The sequence below is a fragment of the Macrobrachium rosenbergii genome, chromosome 56 (assembly GCF_040412425.1).
Source record: "Macrobrachium rosenbergii isolate ZJJX-2024 chromosome 56, ASM4041242v1, whole genome shotgun sequence".
Lineage (NCBI taxonomy): Eukaryota > Metazoa > Arthropoda > Malacostraca > Decapoda > Palaemonidae > Macrobrachium > Macrobrachium rosenbergii.
The window spans coordinates 27339130-27355677 of record NC_089796.1 but is presented as its reverse complement, the minus strand read 5'-3'; the positions used below and the strand labels follow the sequence as shown (position 1 = coordinate 27355677).

Sequence of the window (16548 nt, the reverse complement as noted above, 5' to 3'; positions counted from 1 at the left end):
CCTTTCATCCTTTTACTGTATCTCCGTTCCTATTCTCCTTCTTCCGACTTACTATCTACCATCTCCTGACAAATGTTTCATAGTGCAACTGCGAGGTTTTCTTTCTGTTACATCTTTCAAACCTTTCTGCTCTCAATTTCCGTTTCAGCGCTGAAAGACCCCATAGGTCCCTGCGCCAGGCCATTGGCCTAAATTCTATATTCCATTCCACTCCACCCGCTGGGAGTCGATAAATGCCTGTTTACGGATTTAGACGTTAATGTCCCAAAAGACCTTAAAAAGTTAAAGAGTATGATAATTTATAAGCCTGATAAAGGAGGAGGTATCGTTATTATAGACAGACAGGACTCCTTAACAAAGATGAGCTCCATTCTCAACGATTCTTACTTTGCTCCGCAGGGGAATAGTACCGTTAGTGCACCGCATGCGGTTCACTGTAGCCTAAGCATTACTTAAGGTTCTTTGCAGCGTTCCTTCGGTCCTTAGCTGCAACCCCTTTCATTCCGTTTACTGTACCTCCGTTCATATTCTTTTTCTTCCCTCTTACTTACCACCCTCTCCTAAAAAGTGATTCATAATGCAACTGCGAGGTTTTCCTCCTTTTACACCTTTCATACAGTTTTACTGGCACTTTCCGTTTCAGCGCTGAATGACCTCTTGCATAGGTCCCAGCGCTTGGCCTTTGGCCTAAATTCTATATTCTGTTCCCTCACTGTCAACATGGTGACACATTTAGAACCTTTTAGAAACGATCTTCGGTCAGAAGACAGGTTACATGGGCCCGCTTTTGCAGCTTAAGGAAGTGTTACAGGGCAAAAACCAAAGAGTCAAACAGACCCTGTAGCTTCATTTCCCCCAATTAGTGGCTTGGTTAAACAGTCCAGTACGAAATAGTATAAACTTAACAATACTACACTTTTCATGATCATACAGAACGCTAAAGTAATTGTTACGCGGATGCTTACTTAATTGCTACAGTTTCTACTGGTTTTCTACTCCATTTTACTCTATTCTTTGCACAGAGACACTCTTTTGTTGTTGCCTATTCAGCAAGTTCATGGATTTTTTTTGGCTTGTTTCATAGCTGTACAGTAACAGTAATTAACATTTTACGAGACCTTCTTTCATCCATTTGTGATTTGAATTTGTGGTCCATTAATGCTTAACGACAACTGAGCAGCTCTAGATCCGTGTTACACAGCTAACTAAAGCATGTTTTTAAAAGAGATATTTAAGGGAAATAGCCATAAAGCTTAATAATAAATGTATTCCACCTTTTAGAATCAAGTAAACACGCACCTACAAAGCAGAATGACAATGATGAAAAATATGGTTTTACGATATCATGCAGCACTAATGTGATCTGGTCTTTATCGTGCAGCATTAATCATATTTGGGTCTTGTCGTGCAGCTTAGGTGGGACTTGTTTCTGACCTTGCGTCATTGATGAGCTTTTAAGGAATTTGCGTAATCAGGAGTATGTGAGGCATCTGCACTGCAAAAGCCATTAGCGTTTACCAAGCAGATTCCCTCGGATATTTTGTGTAAGATTTCTTGGTATTACACTCGACCCCCCTCAGAAGATTTCATCTCTCAACGTTTAACACAAGTTATTTCTCAAGATTCCCACGTCTTTACGTGGTTCCTAAACCCGATAAAAAAAATACAGTGAATCTAAAATCGGCCTTTAATAATTCTATTCCATACATAAATTTTTACTATTTCTAAAGTTTGTAAAATCAGAGTCCACAATTCCTAAAATTTGTAAAATTAGAGTTTCCCCAATAATAAAGCCTGTGGGCTTTACACATTAATCACGCTTTTGAAGGTGCCATAACCAATATTCGCTCCTACACCTACTAAAGTGGCAGCATCGTTTGTTCATTAAACATTATATTTGAATTTGGGCGAAAATTTATTTAGTTTAAAGGCAAGGGTACTCTTTCAGCTTGAAATACACTTCTTTAAGCGTAGTCCTGTCAGGGTACCATGAGGTCCAGGTGATGCCTTTCTGGCTTGTTTGTTTTTCGAGAAGAAGACTCGTAGGACTTACTTCATGGCACGTGTTATACCAGAAACCTCCGGCGAACTGAACAGCACAGTTTCCACCTGGAAGTAGAATCGGCTGCTCGTAACTGTGAAAATTTTGCATATCTACATTCAATCTAATTGGAATGATTCTTTATGGTTGAATTAAAGTCTTCAATTTGCTGAGAAAAATTATAATTAATGCGATTTTCCTTGTGGAAGAACTGATCAAACTTATCCAGATTATTTCACCTCTTTCACAAAAGCTAATTGGTTAACTTCCTCACATTTAAAAAGTTAGTTACCGTAACGGTCATTGTCTCGATCTGAAGTGGTGAAGGCCATATTGTCATGGTAAGAAAATGCATCGCCTCCTGTCCCAGACACTCCACCCAGATGAAGGCGATAACTCAAGTCTTCGCTCTCCACTGAGAAGGAACTGTATTCCACGAATCTCTTTGCTCCATCCCAATCTTCCAGCTCAATACGCAATATTTGTCTCGCACCATATGTCATTGAATGAAGAGCATCGTTTCCTGTAAAAGCGTGTACAGCCGTATTCAGAAGTGATACTACATAACTGCATAGGATTTCATTCAATATTCATGAACTGGCAACTAACATGCTCCACTTCCATATTTATCTCTTACAAGCTAACCATCCCGGCACTACCCAGGAAAATCCTGAACGACAACCTATAATCTCTCTCTCTCTCTCTCTCTCTCTCTCTCTCTCTCTCTCTCTCTTCCTCCCTATCACCCCCCTCTCTCTCTCTCTCTCTCTCTCTCTCTCTCTCTCTCTCTCTCTCTCTCTGCTCCTGTTAAGATAGTTGCTTCAATTAAAATGCCCAACATTTTTGACTTAAAGGGCATTGGGAATGTCACTTTTCATCTCAGCAAACACAAAAACTACGGATTAGATACTGATATCTGTCATTTTTTACATTTTATTTTTTAACCCTTCTCACCCCCCTTCCTATCGGGGGTTTGAGGGCTGGACTTGGACCTAAAGGGCATCAGGCGTGTCACTATTCATCTCAGCGACCTCGAAAACTATGGATTAGACACTAATATCTGTCGTTTTCGGTTATTTTTACATGTTACCCCCTTCCCACCCCACCCCCTTTGGTGCCAGTGATGTCTTAACCCCACAGTATTCTCTTTCAGATAGTAAGTCATATGTATACCGAAACGAGGTATGATAACCTGTAGAGTTTATTTAGTTACTAAGTCTACAGGCAGAACCAGCCCTGTTTTAGGGAAGCCCTTCCCACCCCCACCCTCTTTTGTACTTGTGATGTCTTACTCCACAGTATGCTTTTCCAGATGGTAAGTCACATGTACTGTATACCAAGTTTGGTTGAAATTACTCAATGCATTTCTGTTATGCTGGAACATACACACACTCACACATACGTACAGACATCCATTTTTATATATACATGATAGACTTGAATGAGGGAGCACATTTATTTATAAGATAAGGCCAAAGTATGTATCGTAGGAGTAAAATTTATCATATATTTCAAAACTGTTAGAAAATATCACGTGTAGCTAAATTTCGGAAAAACAGTTAGGAAACATTTTCAAAACTTTCGTTCACTCATTGCCGATTCGTTCGACAAAAAAAAGTTTTCATCAAACCTAGGTTCAAATGTTAAAATAATAAAAACAAATCGAAAAAAGTTTTTCTTAACATCAGTATTGCTTGCATTACAACCATAAAATTTTAGATGGTCCTATTTGATTGTTTTTACGCCTCAGAGAAGAAAAAATATGAATGAATAAATAAAAAGTATTACTGTAGCTAAAACGCAGCCACTGTTATCAGCAGGTGGGCAGGGCCTGTTGATGCAACCATTCGAGTGGCGGCAACATGAACGACCAGGAACATAGGTCTACAATGAATAGACAATGAAATCATCTTGAAAATATTCATTTTATATTTATATTAGGAATATCTGGATTTTCATAAAAAAATGAAATTGTTTATATTGTATTTTTTAACCACTTCAAAAATTATACTTTTAATTAAAGCCAAGATTTTGTTAGTCCTTGGTGTGTTCGTTTTTGTTATTTTCATATTCTTGCACTTCAAGTTACCTTGTGAATGAGTCAGTTATATACCAAAAGCAAGCACGATTTTCAAGAAAACACTCTTAGTTTAAAAAAAGTGTTGCATAGGGTTTGGCGTTAATAGGCTACTAATAAATATTTAGAGCAATAGCTATTGTCTCGATATAATCGAAAGAATCATCATCTTTTATATTTCAAAGAACAGGTAACTCTAAAAATAAAACCTTTGGTAAACGAGATTACGTCTATGAAACTTTACATTAGTTTTGTTAGGCCTAAAAATCATTTTGCAACTTACAAGCAGATGGAACGTAGCCTAAAACATCAAAATTCAAAGAAAGCTTTTTTGCAATTCATAATCTTTTTTGAAAATTTTGCTGCGACTGTGAGCTTATCAGGTCTATTCTTATATGTTGTAGAGCTATTATAGTAGGCTAACGAAGACCACTTCGAGTAGCAAGTTAAGAGAGCTGGCACTGACGAGACTGCCAACCTTATCACACCGTGCTTCGATTTAAGCAGTGTAAAAATGAATTAATTCGTGTCACAAAGATTACGAATTATAGCAGTGCATAAAAGAGACCACCTGTGAATTCGTAAACTTACCGATATGTATGACCTTGGAAATTATAAAAAGAGAAGCCTAACACTACTTGGCAACGTTACACTGAGTCTGAGATTTTGGACGATACAAAAAGAATCATGTTGCATGACTATAAAAAATAATTAGCATGGCTGAACATGGATTGACCCTGTGATTATTATATTCATTCTTAGTCAGGATGATGCCTGTATATATATATATATATATATATATATATATATATATATATATATATATATATATATATATATATATATATATATATATATATATATATATATATATATACATACATACATATATATATATATATATATATATATATATATATATATATATATATATATATATAATTAAGTCCCGTCGGAAGGTGAGTGAAAACCGGGACTTTGAACAAGTACTTTCGTAGTTTATTCTACATTTTGAAAGTATAGAATAAACTACGAAAGTACTTGTTTAAAGTCCCGGTTTTCACTCACCTTCCGACTTCGACTTGTTGATATTCTCAAGCATGCGTTCCTTCGTGCTGTATTGATATTATATATATATATATATATATATATATATATATATATATATATATATATATATATATATATATATATATATAAAATGGAGAAATGGAAATTACAAACAAACATAAATTTAACAAACACCCAAATCTTTGCATTGAAAACCAGAAATACAAATCAGAAAAACTAAGGCACTGGTGCATGGCACATTCAATTAAGAATCATACTACAACCTTTCTTAAACTTTAGAATCAAGGTCAGTCCCATACCACTGAATGATACAAAAAACATGGCTTGCAGAGAGATATACAAACTAAGCAGCGAAATTTGGGCATTGGTACTATTTTTACGAAGATTACTTCAAAGTTTCACAGCTAAATGAAATTTATTAAAGGCTTCTGGTGGTATCGACTTTTTTTTGCAGCTGACGATAAATATCTACAAGCTCGTGCTCAACAACCACCATAGGTTACAGTGATATCGGCTGTTGATATCTACTGTCAGCTCCAAAAATAACAAACTATAGGCAGTGTGACAACGTGACGCCTCAACAGAATGCAGATGATGATACTTTACGAAAAAAGATTTACTGTTATTATTCGAAAGTAGTTCAATGAGACCACTGAGCCACATTTCTTATCTCTTAATGCTCACCAGAAGGATTTATTCCTAACTGATAAAGGAAAGTTGGAAAGGACAAGTTGCTCAAGACGCTGAACAACTGTGGGAAAGACCAGAGGGAGTGGATGATAAATAAAAGGCAGAGAGCAATGCTGATGGAGCTGAAGCGACGCTGCAGAGGACTTTAGTAATATATACAATGAATCAAACAAGGCACGCCATAAGTGGTATTCTCTTACAAAAACGCAAAGAGAGTAACACGCGCTAGTTTCTGGGATGCAGGAGGATAAACAGTTAAGTGTAAATGATAATTACTGTTGTTGGGAAAAAGGAACAATACTTTCCGTAAACTTGTCCGGAAAACAATGCATAGTTTCATGACACCATTAGATACTATACTCGTACTTTCAAGTACCAAGAAAGAGAACGCTTGGAGTAGAAGGTAGCACCAAGCATTTTGAAACATTCAGAACATTAAGTAAAGCACTACCCATGTAAAACCAATGTAATCATGGGCAGGGAGGATAATGGGAGATCAGCTAATCACTACAGCATTAGTTCTGTAATCTCATGACCTCTAGTCAAGGATAGCAGTGACTTCATTTTGTTATTTGCGGGGTAAATAATTACAGAGAGGTTTAAATCATCTGGAATTTGTACCATTTTCTTGTTCCGAAAACAAACTACAATCGTACTTGTGTAAAAGGAAAACAAAAGTCCCGGAACTCTAATCTGAGAAATGCCAGACAACATAGGTCTCAGTACATCTCTAAGCACAATCAGTTACTGGTCTCTGTGGCCAGTCCTATCTCGACTGGTTGCACCGAGTTCAGACGCCTCTACCAAGCATTTTAATTATATATACCACCTCACCATACCTATGGGAAAGTACCTGTGATGTCAAGGTTGGCCTATTCCAAATTAACTGCCAACCTGTTAAAACACATTGAATGAGATCTGTTATGTAACCTTCAGCACCTTAGTTATAAATTTTGTATAAAGATCATTATGGGTGACCATATCACGGCAACGCTAATATATGTTTGAATAAGTATGTGCTTACATCCACTAAAGTTGTTTAAAACGACACACTGACTGTCAGGAAAGAAGTGTCTATAATCAACTTTTTCAGAACTTAGTGAGGTCTGGAAAGATGGAGATTGGCCCGTAATTAACGTAATCAGCACATACCAACCGTCCGAAATAAAAACCATATTGCATATTTTCTGCTCATCGGGAAAAATGCCGTTTATGAAACCATAAAAAACATACTGAATTTGGTCGAAAGGAAGTCGAGTTTTTCCAGAGATAATGGGATATTCCATCCGTATCTTCTCCTCCACAAGTGCCTAAGCTATTTAGTCATCATAATGTACCATGGAAAAAAGTTATCTGGCTAGTTGCAGATGGTAGCTGGGTTAGGTTAAACAAACCTTAGATCAGCAAGAGCCCTCGCCCAAAATGGCCAGTATGGGTGGCAAACTGTTGAAGAGAATAAGAAGCCAATGTGGATATCTGGACTCTGTCCAGTCAACAGAAGCAAGATGCAGTTTATTATAAACACTTGTCAGCAAAAGGAACGGCAGCCAAAACCTTTCCAGCCTCAAAGGTGCTACGAAGCCGCCAAACCTTGCCCTTAGGGTCGGTCAGGTTTCCCACTGTAAGGGAAAGGAAGGAATAGCGCACGTACTGGGTGCAAAGGTGGACAAATTCAACTAAGTTCACCTGAGTAATACAAAAGCAACAGAAAATAATATTGTAATTATTCTTTTACCAGGTACTCATCCAATTAAAGTGTTAGCAGGATAACCGTTTCTTATGAATTTAAAGCAACTGTTTTATGAATGTACAACTGCTCATTTTCAGTCTTTATGTACGCCACGTTCCTAAGGTGTGAAAGAATTTTGACATGTAAGCACCTCCCAGAGATGGCACAGCTTCGTGCAAGTAATTATCAGTCATAGAAATAAAGAAAGAATTTAATTTTTGTGGATAATGTATTTTTACTCTTATTTTACCTATCCAGTATTCTGTCTGTGGATCACCAAAGCCAATTTTGTAATCTCTCCATCCCCTGTTAAAACTGACTTGTTCATCACAAGGTTTCCGAGAAAGCGCTACTGTCCACCCACCTTCATCGCCTTCTAGATCACACCAGACTTGTATGCCTTTCTCAGCACGGTGACATCTGCCAATATAGAGAAATAAATGGAAGAGAATAATTAATCAAATAGACTCATTCTAGAAGTTGTTCCCAAGCAAATTAAATTACTCCAGTACACGAATAACATTCAATTGCTGTGAAGAATTCGTATACGACTACCCGTCAAAAGTCTCTTTTTGGTAGTCATTGGAACAAAAGGGAACACAGATAACCAATCACTGCTACTGTAAAAAAAAGTTGCCTGCACACCATGAGCTTTAATGCTTGATGGAACCATTCATTCACTGCATAGTTTTCAATGTATTTAAGGCCAACCACTTACTTGTGTGGATAGATTGTGTAGATTCCACTCTCATTTTTACCTTGTTGATATAACTCGTAGCAGTCCTTAGGCCTGAAATGGGCACATGAGAGTTAATTCAGAGATAAAAACAGTCTGTGCCCTTGAAAAACAATGCAAGACTTTATAATATAATGATAACTACCAGGCATTTTTTTTATACTTCAGAGATAAAAACAGTCTGTGCCCTTGAAAAATAATGTAAGACTTTATGATGATAACTACCACTCATTTTTTTATACTTCAGAGATAAAAACAGTCTGTACCCTTGAAAAAAATGGCAAGACTTTATGATGATAACTACCAGTCTTTTTTTTATACTTCAGAAATAAAAACAGTCTGTGCCCTTGAAAAATAATGCAAGACTTTATGATGATAACCACCAGTCAATTTTTTTTCACACTTCAGAGATAAAAAGTCTGTGCCCTTGAAAAACAATGCAAGACTTTATGATGATAACTACCAGTCATTTTTTCACACTTCAGAGATAAAAAGAGTCTGTGCCCTTAAAAAACAATGCAAGACTTTATGATTATAACTACCAGTCATTTTTTGTTTATACTTCAGAGATAAAAACAGTCTGTGCCCTTGAAAAACAATGCAAGACTTTTTGATGATAACTACCGTCATTTTTTCTATACTTCAGAGTTAAAAACAGTCTGTGTCTTTGAAAAACAATGCAAGACTTTGTGATGATAACTACCAGTCAATTTTTTTTATACTTCAGAGATAAAAACAGTCTGTGCCCTTGAAAAACAATGCAAGACTTTATGATGATAACTACCAGTCATTTTTTTATATTTCAGAGATAAGAACAGTCTGTGCCCTTGAAAAACAATACAAGACTTTATGATTATAACTACCAGTCAATTTTTTTTTAACTTTCAGAGATAAAAACAGTCTGTGCCCTTGAAAAACAACGCAAGAATTTATGATGATAACTACCAGTCATTTTTTTATACTTCATTGATAAAAACAGTCTGTGCCCTTGATAAACAATGCAAGACTTTATGATTATAACTACCACTCATTTTTTCTATATTTCAGAGATAAAAACAGTCTGTGCCCTTGAGAAACAATGCAAGACTTTATGATGATAACTACTAGTCAATTTTTTTTATATTTCAGAGATAAAAACAGTCTGTGCCCTTGAAAAACAATGCAAGACTTTATGATGATAACTACCAGTCATTTTTTTTTATACTTCAGAGATAAAAACAGTCTGTGCCCTTGAAAAACAATGCAAGACTTTATGATGATAACTACCAGTCATTTTTTCTATACTTCAGAGATAAAAACAGTCTGTGCCCTTGAAAAACAATGCAAGACTTTATGATGATAACTACCAGTCGTTTTTTCTATACTTCAGAGATAAAAACAGTCTGTGCCCTTGAAAAACAATACAAGACTTTATGATGATAACTACCAGTCGTTTTTTCTATACTTCAGAGATAAAAACAGTCTGTGCCCTTGAAAAACAATGCAAGACTTTATGATGATAACTACCAGTCGTTTTTTCTATACTTCAGAGATAAAAACAGTCTGTGCCCTTGAAAAACAATGCAAGACTTTATGATGAAAACTACCAGTCAATTTTGTTTATACTTCAGAGATAAAAACAGTCTGTGCCCTTAAAAAACAATACAAGACTTTATGATGATAACTACCAGTCAATTTTTTTTATTCTTCAGAGATAAAAACAGTCTGTGCCCTTGAAAAACAATGCAAGACTTTATGATGATAACTACCAGTCAGTTTTTTTATTCTTCAGAGATAAAAACAGTCTGTGCCCTTGAAAAACAATGCAAGACTTTATGATGATAACTACCAGTTATTTTTTCTATACTTCAGAGATAAAAACAGTCTGTGCCCTTGAAAAACAATGCAAGACTTTATGATGATAACTACCAGTCGTTTTTTCTATACTTCAGAGATAAAAACAGTCTGTGCCCTTGAAAAACAATGCAAGACTTTATGATGAAAACTACCAGTCAATTTTTTTTATACTTCAGAGATAAAAACAGTCTGTGCCCTTAAAAAACAATACAAGACTTTATGATGATAACTACCAGTCAATTTATTATACTTCAGAGATAAAAACAGTCTGTGCCCTTGAAAAACAATGCAAGACTTTATGATGATAACTACCAGTCATTTTTTTTTATACTCCAGAGATAAAAACAGTCTGTGCCCTTGAAAAACAATGCAAGACTTTATGATTATAACTACCAGTCATTTTTTTTTATATTTCAGAGATAAAAACAGTCTGTGCCCTTGAAAAACAATGCAAGACTTTATGATGATAACTACCACTCTTTTGTTATACTTCAGGGAGAAAAACAGTCTGTGCCCTTGAAAAACAATGCAAGACTTTATGATGATAACTACCAGTAATTTTTTTATACAAAAACAATGCAAAACTTTATGATGATAACTACTAGTCATTTTTTACACTTCAGAGATTAAAAGAGTCTGTGCCCTTGAAAAACAATGCAAGACTTTATGATAATAACTACCAGTCATTTTTTTTATATTCAGAGATAAAAACAGTCTGTGCCCTTGAAAAACAATGCAAGACTTTATGATTATAACTACCAGTCATTTTTTTTTTATGTTTCAGAGATAAAAACAGTCTGTGCCCTTGAAAAATAATGCAAGACTTTATGATTATAACTACCAGTCATTTTTTTTATACTTCAGAGATAAAAACAGTCTGTGCCCTTGAAAAACAATGCAAGACTTTATGATGATAACTACCAGTCATTTTTTTTATACTTCAGAGATAAAAAACAGTCTGTGCCCTTGAAAATCAATGCAAGACTTTATGATGATAACTACCAGTCATTTGTTGTTTATACTTCAGAGATAAAAACAGTCTGTGCCCTTGAAAAACAATGCAAGACTTTATGATGATAACTACCAGTAATTTTTTTTATACTCCCTGATAAATTTTGGAAGCTCATCGTTAATTCTTTTGCTTTCATTGATCTTTCAGTATTTCATAGACATACTGAAAGTATTATTTAGCAGATAAAGACAAGGTTTAGTTCAATTTTTTTTTTCTCTGCACGAACGGAGAAACTATCAAACACATCAAACAACATACAAATTAGGCAAGACCCTTAACAATTTGCTTTTACCTGTCAGGTGACCGATGGCAATTGTTGGCAAAGGAATCCAGGAGTTGTGCAGGTGGATCGGAACATCCAGAGTGGTCCTTCGGACCACTGATGTCTTGTAGCCCCTGGAGGAATGACAATACTGCTGTACAGGAAGCTGAAGTGGGTTCTCTGGGACATTCAAAACTTCCTTGAGATGGATCAGCCTTTTCATTTTTCAGAGCTTCCGTCAAAGATGCAACTTCCTTTTCCAGTCGGTCTTGCTCCTTATCTATTTTCTCAAGCAGCAGAATAAGAAGCTTCGTAAACGTATCCGAGTTTGGAGGCTCTGGACAATAACAAAGGGATCAAAGCTACTTTCACCTGAGCGAACTTATTTCAAGAAATGTTAATTCGTCCATTTCTTAACAATTGTTAAGACTGTTAACAAGAGAATTTAAGAGGTCACTGTGGCGATTGCTAAACATAGATTGGTGAGTATGATAAGTAAACTCTATTGAATTTAAGATTTCTGTCGGCAACGTTAATAATGGATGATGAAAAAGAAAATATCTTTGAATCTTTTATCTTGCTTCTGATTGGCCGATGCATTTGAACTGTAACCTCGGGTAGGTAAGTAACATGAGTTTCCGCCAATCACGAATAGCCTCAGTGGTAACAGCTGCAGATATTTGCTGTCAAAGGATAATCAGATTTATGAAAAAACTTATGCAGCATGCTCAGTGCACTAACTGAACGGCGGTGTCAGAGACTGACACTAAGATCTGAAACTGAATGGAACTTACGGTTTAATCCAACACTTTAAGATGAAAGTCAGATGATGAAAACCAAACCGGAAACAATATTCAAAACACGACAGAGTTAAAGAATAAAAAGAAGTTTGCTCAGGATAGGAAGGTCTCCTAACGTATTGAAAGATTTCATCAAAATGCTATTTTTTCGCACGAGCGAGATTGGAGAAGAGATAGACCGGGTATGTTATTCAAGCGTGAATATTACCCAAGACTGGCACACAGGATTTTATATGAGTTGCATGCAATTAAAAGTGACACACAGGGTTTCATATGAGTTGCATGCAGTTAAAAGTGACACACAGGATTTTATATGAGTTGCATGCAGTTAAAAGTGACACAGGATTTTATATGAATTGCATGCAATTAAAAGTGACACACAGGATTTTATATGAGTTGCATGCAGTTAAAAGTGGCACACAGGGTTTTATATGAGTTGCATGCAGTTAAAAGTGACACACAGGATTTTATATGAGTTGCGTGCAGTTAAAAGGAAGCATTATCAATAAAAAAAAAAAACAATCTGAGTGGACGATCCACTGTCCTAGACACACTAGCAATGATGCTCCGTGTTATTTTAGAGTTCAACTTAATTTTCCATAATATGCAGGACGCACAAATTATCTAAATCGCTGTTAAGAAAATCATCATAACTCTACAACCAGGAGATGGAATCGACGTAAATAAAGTAGCATCATTGACATCAATAAACAGCTTATTTCTTGACGCTAAACCACATATCATGTGTTAATAATACAAATAGCAGTGAGCCAAGAACACTGATGGCAATCTACTGCCTCAACTTTCAAAAACAATACTATGAACGCTAAATCTATTCCAAATTGCCCGACTCTATTAATATACAGCCTATCTTATCACCATTTAGTTTCTTTGCGTACTTCATTATAATTTCCGTGATAATATCTTCAGCGTTATCCCAATCCAGGTAGAAATGAGCATCTGCGAAAAAAATTCCTTGAAGTTTTTGTTTTCATATTCCATATTTCTATCGCTCGGGAACCAAAGAGTGTTGGAACTCTCCTGGCAGAATCTCATCAGAGATTTACAGTTTGCTGTTTGTATCCTGTATCTTAACATTTGCTCTTATCATGTAGCCTTTAAACTACTCTAAAGCTTAAGAAGCAAAAATCTGGTTCTAGCCTGTAGTGTCACAAATCCGCTAATTTCGTTTCAAATGATTCTGTTATTTCTGATTTCTTAGCCATATGCAGTATTCAGTTGTTCTTATTAATAGAATTATATGACATTCATATGCCAAAATTTCCGCATTCCCGGGATACAAAAGACAGAGATAATTAGATTTAACAAATTTTTAAACAATTATGAAAAATTATAGTAATTAAAAAAGTTCAAATATACCAGCAATCATAATGATCTCGTAGCCTCATAGAATCTTTTGAGAAAATAATTTATCCTTACATCTTATAACCACATGTTTGCAAAAGCATAAACACACTAACCTTTACAAGAAGAGGTGCACCTACTGGTACGATCTTGGAGATTTGTAACCAGTGCAAGAAGTCTTTCGAGACTGTTGGCTGTTGCACTTTCTTTCGACAGCAATCTCTCTACCACTTCCAGAGGCAGTGTGTAGTAAATGTTTTGCGTGTCAGTCAAAGCAAGGTCTAGCCCTTGAGTCAGAGGCTCTGTCGTAGGAGGACCACTGCTCGTTACGGCCATGTTGCTCAAGAGATGCAGAAGAAAGAAAATCGCATAGCTCCGCACGGTCTCCATTTCTATTTGACGCTGACACAGTTGCTTCGAGCTTGTTCGCGACTGTTTTTGACTGGTGGAAACTAATTCGGGCCAGTCGGAAATTACGCACTGTTCCTCAGATTCCCACTAATAATAAACACACGCTAGGGGAGATCCAATCGCTATACCGAACAAGAAAGTAACACTAGTGAACTACCTGACCGATGCAGATCATTCATATCTACTGTGGTTATTATCTTGAGAAAAAGATGCATCAAGTGCGAAAGTTTTTTTTTATTATTTTCCACTGTGTCTTAGGTTATCATAGCTACTCTCTAGAGAGTAAACAGCACGAGGAAAGCATGAGAGCAAATGGACAAAGGTCACCTATCATATCGTACAACTCATTATCAGTTTATCAGGAAAGATATTCGTTATCTATCGCCGGTTAACACGGGTCAGTGTACTGTATTCTGAGAACCAGTGCATTTCGTCAAAATATCAGTGTAAAGGCGTCAGATCGCCTCTCCTTTCTTGTGTTTCTCCCTTCATATGTACATTAATCACGTCATGTATATTACCTGTTATTATTTCAGATTTTTCATGTACCTCATCTTATGCATCATTGTACGGCCTTTCCGCCGATATGTACAGCATATCTCTCTTTTATATTCCCTGTAACGAATATTGTACGTATTTTTATGCTTGTCAGAAAACAAATTCTGTATGGACGCAGCGGGGCCCCTCGGGTTGCCTGCTACCTTTCCGTCTGCTTTTCACTTTACAAACACCTGTCGAGAATAATAAAGAACCAGTCTCTCTTTTGACATTTCTCTTGAACCTCACACTGGTGACCCCAGGTCAGGGACAGGTAGAGCGGTTTTGGCCCAGCCATTAACGGACTAACAATGGCCGCATCCTACCATCAGAGAGCCTTTAGCGGACTAATTACGGCGTAAAGTTTAGACCTCTGATAGCACCCTCCCTAGCGGAAACCGTGCTGTTAACAGACTAAATATGGCATACCCAGAAGGGCTCGTTTTGGCACTTCGTTCAACCACTTGAACAAATCAGCACCATTAACGAACTCAATACGGCGCAGTTTCCCGCGTTTTGGTGCGTGAGAAGTAAAGATGTCAGAAGCAAAACCTCAATGTGAACCCGCGAGCATTGTCTGTACGCCTCTCTCGCCAAGAAAGCCAGAAACAGTCAAACTTCCCCGTTCTTGCAGCAAAACAAGGCATCATGGTTCCGGCGTGAGACACGCACTTTCTCATGCCGCACATCTCAGACGATGCTACCAAATCAGACATAGTTATGATGGCGCTCCCAGAAGAAGTATTCAACAGAATCTCCCCCTGGTTGGATGCGCAACTGGACAAAATCACATGCACAGACTTAAAAAACAAACTGCTGAATTCTTACTCCATGCCCGTGTCCGAGAGAGCGCAGCAAGCATTCGACCTGTTACCCCAGCCCCTTGGAGATGCATCACCCAGGGAAGCCTGAGACTAACTGTGGGGGCTGATAACACTCCCAGACCTCGACGAAAACGGAAGGAAAAGGACGATAGACCTAACAAAAGCAATTTTCCTTTCGGCGCCTCCCGCGGGAAGTTCGGCGCCAGATAAGGGGTGCAGAGAACCTAGACATGGATGCCTTAGCTTACGATGCCCAGAAACTATACGAGGCCACCAAGGCCTCGACACATGCCACCATCCTCGCAACCGCTGCCCTGGGAGCCTGCAACCTGTCAGAGGAAGACAGCGACGGCGACGGAGACATCAACGCCGTTTACAAGAAAATGTCACTCAGAGAGCAAAGAACATGGTCAAACCCGGCGTGGTGCTTCTACCATAGAAAGTTCGGGACCAATGCCACAACCTGCAGGCCTCCCTGTTCTTTCACAAAAAACGACAAAGGAGGCCACAAGTAACAGCTGTGGCAGCGAAATCCAACTCCGCCCCCACCAGGTTTTTTCATCATGGACAAAATTTCCAAACGGCGCCTGCTGGTTGATACGGGGGCAATGCAGTCGGTCTTCCCGCCATCTAGGGAGGGTTTAGAAAAAATACCTGACTCAATACCCTCCCTCATAGCAGCAAATGGAACTCCCATCCACACTTATGGCATGACGACCTGCGCTATCTCAATCCTGGGGAGCAGATGCCACTGGCCTTTTCGTCATAGTTCCCCCTACTGGGCACGGACTTCCTAGGGCACCACAGACTTCTAGTCAACATCACCAGACAATGCCTCCTCGGCACAGGAACATGCCACTCCTGTCAGCTCTCCACCAGACCTGGAATACCCACCATCTGCTCCACAGCCCCCAAACAGCTACATGTCCCTCCTACAGGAGTTCCCAGACGTATTCAAACCAGAGCTGCGCCAGTCACCTGGGGCTTCAGCAAAGCACGGCATTTTCCACCACATCACCATGACGGGCCCACCAACCCATGCCAAGTTCCAACAACTGTCCCCCCAGAAGTTACAAGCCACCAAACGGGCCTTCGCAGAGATGGAATGTATGGGTGTCTGTAAAAAGGCATCAAGCCCCTTGGGCGTCTCCCCTCCA

General features: G+C 37.9%; 1 protein-coding gene across 3 annotated transcripts; it reads right to left on the bottom strand.

Moving 5' to 3' along the window:
• Positions 1 to 1669: 1669 nt before the first annotated feature.
• LOC136836690 (techylectin-5B-like) lies at positions 1670 to 14216 on the bottom strand. Of its 3 annotated transcripts, none has more exons than XM_067101178.1 (6): positions 13736 to 14216; positions 11485 to 11791; positions 8327 to 8398; positions 7859 to 8028; positions 2334 to 2564; positions 1670 to 2109 (listed from the first exon to the last, which is right to left on the bottom strand). In XM_067101178.1, exons 1-6 carry the CDS (start codon positions 14007 to 14009, stop codon positions 1925 to 1927), a joined length of 1239 nt encoding a protein of 412 aa, XP_066957279.1. In that variant the 5' UTR covers positions 14010 to 14216; the 3' UTR covers positions 1670 to 1924. The 3 variants fall into 3 exon arrangements, with proteins under 3 accessions (XP_066957279.1, XP_066957280.1, XP_066957281.1); XM_067101179.1 differs by having other exon boundaries at positions 7973 to 8028; positions 13736 to 14163; XM_067101180.1 differs by having other exon boundaries at positions 2316 to 2564; positions 13736 to 14157.
• Positions 14217 to 16548: the final 2332 nt, after the last annotated feature.

What these genes read in the sequence shown, in the direction of transcription:
- LOC136836690 (XM_067101178.1), bottom strand. Translation starts at nt 14,009, where the DNA reads ATGGAGACCGTGCGGAGCTATGCGATTTTCTTTCTTCTGCATCTCTTG. An exon ending in TGCCATCGGTCACCTGACAG is followed by an intron (nt 8,399 to 11,484) that starts GTAAAAGCAAAT and finishes TGCCCATTTCAG; the next exon opens with GCCTAAGGACTGCTACGAGT. An exon ending in TACACAATCTATCCACACAA is followed by an intron (nt 8,029 to 8,326) that starts GTAAGTGGTTGG and finishes CTATATTGGCAG; the next exon opens with ATGTCACCGTGCTGAGAAAG.